Here is a 6244-nt window from a genome sequence, read left to right as displayed (position 1 = left end):
AAACTAAAGCCTCAATCGCACTGGATTAAATTTTGGGAATATGTAACCGTCATTACGGTAAACATTTTTAGGGTAAATGTTACCGTCAATCGCACTTGGACTTTTCAACTCGGTTAGTTTTCCAGAGTAGTGTAAAATTAACTATTGAGGGCGGTACATATTGACCCGTAACATGACCCGTACTGACATGACCCACAGCCTTCTGATCCCTTGATCTGTTTCGCGCGCTGATTTGCACTTACTTTCTAGCTAGTTCTTACCGAAATCGTGCCATACTACTATTAGAAAATAATGATTTGTGATCAACTAGTTGAATAGTACGATCTTCGTACGATCAGTACAACACAGTAGTATAAAATTTGCACAAAAATCGAAATGTACACATCAATAAACCAAAACCATGAGAAGAAGCAGGTCAACTAATTATACGCATGCGCCAGTGCTTCACAGAGCGATAAAGGTCACCCAATGAACAATGAGGCTCTGGATTTGGTTAATTTAACCGACCTGTGGCTGTTCGCATTGGATTTTCCAGCCGGTCAAAATAGCTCGATAGGAATTCCTGTGTAAATTTCACTCCTGAAAACTAACCGGTGGTGACAGTCAAGTTAACCGAGCGGGACTATCCGCACTGGATTTTTTCGGTCAAACTTACCGACAAGCCAGTTACTTTTTACTGAATTAAATCCAGTGCGATTGAGGCTTATGTATTAAATCTTCAATAACAATGTTCCATCATATCTTTCTAACCGCTTTCACTTAAGAGAAAATAGTATAAGAAAGTATAATACATACTCCAAGTATTGAAATACACGCCATCGTGTTGGGATTCAATATTTCGACATTAATTATGTCATCATCAGGAATTCCTGATGATGACATAATTAATGTCGAAATATTGAATCCCAACACGATGGCGTGTATTTCAATACTTGGGGTATGTATTATACTTTCTTATCTGAGATTAATCAGTGGACCTTTCGGTTTTTTAGAAAATAGTATAATACCAGACTTGCCAATGGCATCAACTTTAACATTCCTAAAGTGAACACTAGTGCAAGAAAAGTAGCCTCTCATACCATGGTGCTATGCTTTGGAATGACCTCTCCGATGAACTTCTTCCAATCTCCATATTTTCAAGCAAAGTCTTCATAAAAATTTTTGATTTTATCCATGTCATCCCCGAAACTTAGAAATACCGGGTTGGTGTCCGGTGGGGGATAGTTTCACTGGTAGTTAAGATATTATGTTTTTGTTGTTTTCTTTAATTCATTTTGTTTTCAATACTTTTTTCTTTTCTAATTATGTATGGCCTTGCACGGCGTTGATGAAAAACACCCATGGGTGATTCAAGTGTCTCGGTGTTTAAATAAAGTATATTATTATTATTACATAAACAATCTATCGATACGACGAGAGGCTCACTCCCTCATGCTCCCACACCAACTAGCCTAGGCTATGGCCTAGGCCTACCCTACGAATTCTAATTCGTAATATCGTCCTGTATTTTTTTCTTTTTCATACCAAGACTCATAATTAAGTATGGACCACAGTCATTGTCTTCCTCATCTGTCGTTTCTTCATACTGTACGATGAGGAAGAGGTGAAATATTCTCCATACCATTCATGCTTTTTTTGTTCCTCCGCTAGACCTACCACCGCAGTATTTGTTTTGATTTTGCGCTTGGATGAATTTTGGCAAAGTTGGTCACCAATGACGTCATTGAGTGACCTCTTTGTTTCTGAGGTCTTTCAGTACGAAAATGACACTTCAAACTCATTTTTTGTACAAAATCAATTTTATTTTTGTAATATATGACCAACACAAACGTTTATAATATATTTATGTATATAAAAATGCTCATTGTCAAAATAGGTGGCAGTGGCACTTTAAATAAATCATAATGCCAAAATTGTTTTCAAATTGCATTATTAAACCACAATAATACACAGCATGTAACATTATTTTGAGTAATCAGTGATTCAATCTCATACAAATTATGAATAGTGAACCCCGGTGCCATTTCCGGGATTCTAAAGGTGCCATATTTGCTTTGTGGCTCCCAGTATAAGATAGACTATACGTCCATGTAAAATGTAGTATAGAAATAAATTTTATTTGCATTCCTTAAAATTAATTAGATACGACTTATAAAAGGCTATATATATGCTAGAGCTTATGAGGGCTTCACCTCCCGGACCCTAAACTGTAGCCTAAATTTGTAAAAAACCTAAATTAGTAAATTCAACATTAACATTATACCAACACTACATTTCTTGCCATGGTAAGTGAGTCACAGCAACTTGTTACCTTTACAAAGTTTTCATACAGTGGATTATCGTCAATAGGTCTGGCAACAATCAGTTTATTCATCGTATCAGAGAGGTTTAGTGGGCGTACTAGCAAATCATTCTTATAAGCGCAGCTCTAACTGGTCACCACTACAACCTGCAGTTTGATTGAAATAATATATATGGTATATGGAAATTAAATAATAGTGTTTTACATGATGAAATATATTGTCAAAAAAACTGTAAAAATTATTGAAAGCGTTAAAAAAAAAAATGAATATGGCCTTACTCCTGCGGATTTGTGGGAATACCTAAAAATTAAAATAAAAGAATTTTCAATTGGATATTGTTCGAGAAAAGCAAAGCAATGGAAATTAGTTCAAGAAAACTTAATGAACGAAATCACTGATTTGACAAACACTATTGATATTATGTATAGCGAGGAAGCAGGTAATAAGTTAAAAAATAAAAAAGATGAATTAGATGAAATTTACACTTTTGAAGCAAATGGAGCGCAAATTAGATCACGCATTGAATGGTTTGAAAAGGGTGAAGTTTTTTATTGGGTTAGAAAAAAGCAACTCAAAAAGAAAACACATTACTTCTGTTCTTAAACATAATGGAAAATATACTTCAGATGAGGATGAAATTCTTAATGAGCAAATGCTATTTTATAAATAATTATATAAAAATAAAAATATTTCAAAGGAATGCATCAATAAATATGTTGAAAAATCAGACATACCAAAATTGTCTAATGAAAGTAAAAATAAGTGTGAAGGCCTGCTAATGTATGACGAATGTAAAGATGCCATTTTCAAAATGAGGCTCAACAAAAGTCCGGGTTCAGATGGTCTTACTCTAGAATTTTACCGCACTTTCTGGCCTAATATTGGAAACATGGTATGTGATGCAATCAATTTTAGCAATGTTCATAATAACAAACTAAGCACTTCGCAACGTGGAGGTATAATTTTACCATTGTACAAAAAATGTGAACGTGAAAACCTTGAAAACTGGAGGCCAAACACTTTTCTAAACGTTGACTACAAGATCGCAGCCTATGTGCTTGCCTATAGAGTACAACCCGTAATTGATTCTATAGTCAACAATGACCAAAAAGGATATATTCATGGTTTGGAGGAGAAATTATAAGATTAATTGATGATTTATTAGAGTACACTGATAATAATAATAATATTGAGGGCGCCTTAATTTTTATTGATTTTCAAAATGCATTCGACTCAATAGATAGAATATTCATGTTAAAAGCAATATAATTCTTTGGTTTTGGAGTGGAGTTCTAGCATTGGGTTTGTACACCAATACAGAAAGCTTTACCGTTAATAATGGTTGGATGTCTCCAAATTTTGTCATGAATTCTGGGATCTGTCAGGGATGTCCACTTTCAGCATTATTGTTTATTCTTGTGGTAGAAATAATGGCATGTAACATTAGAAGCAATCCACTTTGCGAAGGTATCCGTCACTTCCGTCAATAAGTGAAGAAAAAAACCCCGTTAAAATTGCACAGTTAGCAGACGATACGGTAATCTTCGCAAAAGATAAACAGAGTATTAATCATTTTTCAATGAAATTGAGTGTTTTTGCAACGTTTCGGGTCTCAAACTAAATAAGGAAAACCAAAGGCATGTGGATTGGTCCTAATAAGAATAAATCCAACAGTACATGTGAAATCATTTTGTTAAAGAACCTGTTGAATTTCTTGGTATTTTTGTGGGCTACGATAAAGTTACTTGTATAAAAAGAAATTGGTATGATAAGGTAGCATGTTTAGAGCGCACCTTAAGATTATGGGAAAAAAAAAACTTTGCTACTACGACGATTTTAATGGTTTTCCATGATTATGACGTCATCTGATTTTATTTGTCAAAATATGTTGTTATCGCATAACTGATAAATCGTTATCGAATCGTTCTAGTGTAAAAACTTCCCTTATTTCTTTTATTTTCTATATGAACTATTGCATTTTAGCTTTTTTATCGTTATCGTTGAAGTATAAACAGGCCTTTAAGAATCCGGTATTAAAATAACACAACAACATGCACATAAACATGTGTTTCAGAAAGAGCTCCAGAAAGATAAAACTATCAGCTTATATAACCTAGCTGTATAACTCCAGAGCATTCAAGAGCATTCCATATTGCCTAAGTTCCCCATTGGTTACCTTACATCATAATTAACCAATTAGGCTTATATGCCTCTAAAGTACCCAAGATTCCAGAAACTTCCAAATATTACTCTTGGATTCTACATGGTGTCATGTGTTCCTATAATTACCAATGTGGTTTACAGTTTCTGTAATCATTTAAATGTTATTCTAGAATGTTCTTTGTATTAAATATGTTAAAGTAAAGCAAGGAATGGTAATTTATTACAAACAGTAACATTTTACTGCAGAGGTAGCTCAATATAAAGAACAAACAAATAAATTTATTCAAGAAGCAATGACTTCTGCTTTTATTTTACATACCATCCTCAGAACTTTACTATAATTGCATATATAATATTCTTTAAGGAGAATTTCATGAATTTTTATGTAGGCTGTGATGTTGATGGGCCTTCATCCGATAATGTGATTGGCGAGCCATATGTTCAGGATAAAGAAGGTGGACAAGATGATGTCAAAAATAATCAGTGTGATGTGGCAGGCCAGTCTGACGGTCAGGAGCCCAAAGTTGGAAAAGATGTGGCCGATGTCAGAAATCGTCAGTATGGTGTGAGAGGTGAGTCCGGTGGTCATGATCGAGAATGTGAACAAGATGTCGCCTATGTCAAAAATGATCAGTCTGATTTCAGAGGCGAGTCTGATGGTCAGTATCGAGAAAGTGGACAAGATGTGGCTGATGTAAAAGATCAGTATAATGTGAGAGGCGAGTCTAATTGTCAGGATCAAGAAGGTGGACAAGATGTGGCCGATGTCAAAAATGATCAGTCTGTTAAAGGTGTGTCTGATGGTCAGGATCAAGAAGGTGGACATGATGTGGCCGATGTCAGAAATGATCAGCCTAATGTGAGAGGCACGTCTAATGGGCAGGATCAAAAAGGCAGACAAGATGTGGCCGATGTCAAAAACGATCAGTCTGATGCGAGAGGTGAGCCTGAGGGTCAGGATCAAGAAAGTGGACATGATGTGGCCAATGTCAAAAATGATCAGTCTGATGTGAGTGGCGAGTTTCATGGTGAGCATCGAGAAGGTAGACAAGATGTAGACGATGTCAAAAACAATCAGTCTGATGTGCAAGGCAGGCTTCATTGGCAGGACCTAGAAGATGGACAAAATGTAGAAGGCAATATTGTTGAAAATGACCAGTCTGATGTGGGAGGCAAGTCTTTTTTTGGTCTTACCATGAAGGTATTATTGAGGAAATCACTCGGCAACAGATCCCTTTGACGCGACAAACCTATGTGTTCCCGCCTTTGGATCGCGCGCGGGCGTATTACCCTATAATTCACATTTTTTCGTTAGCAACAACATGGCAACGACATGCATTTATACGCGTCCGGCAGAGCACTTGTGCAATAAAGCGTTTGATTTTAACCCATTAAATATCTTTATAATGAACAATGTTCCCCTGATTAGATTTTTTTGGACTTTTAGTATGTTATTACTTGTATATTTCAGGAACAGATTCCGTAAAAGATTTATGTTAAAATTACTTCTGTGTTCATTATAATTCTGTCTAAAGATTGATTGGTTCGACTATAAAGCTAAGTCAGCGTAAAACTGAAAAATACTCAGATTTTGGATTGATTTTTCGAATAGTTAACCCTCGTTAATCCTAAAATGACTTAGTTTATTATAATCCTCAATCATTTATAAATTAATATCTGTTAAAATTAGAATTAGCGAATTTTGGCCAATTTATGAAAATTGAAGTTGAAATATACTATACTTTTAAAGGTCATGTAAATGTTCCATTAAATTCGAA

The 6244-nt window shown here is 35.1% G+C and overlaps 1 protein-coding gene across 1 annotated transcript in view; it reads left to right on the top strand.

Moving 5' to 3' along the window:
* LOC117103994 overlaps positions 1 to 5706 on the top strand; it is a 23036-nt gene extending 17330 nt beyond the window's left edge. The window contains exon 5 of the mRNA XM_033244646.1: positions 4856 to 5706. Within this exon, the coding sequence (XP_033100537.1) occupies positions 4856 to 5706 (851 nt within the window). The remainder of the gene's footprint in view (positions 1 to 4855) is intronic.
* The last annotated feature ends 538 nt before the right edge of the window (positions 5707 to 6244 follow it).

This window comes from Anneissia japonica, unplaced genomic scaffold (assembly GCF_011630105.1).
Source record: "Anneissia japonica isolate Jap-2015-1 unplaced genomic scaffold, ASM1163010v1 scaffold2167_len242483_cov200, whole genome shotgun sequence".
Lineage (NCBI taxonomy): Eukaryota > Metazoa > Echinodermata > Crinoidea > Comatulida > Comatulidae > Anneissia > Anneissia japonica.
The sequence above is the reverse complement of the archived record's forward strand: the minus strand, read 5'-3'. Positions and strand labels throughout refer to the sequence as shown.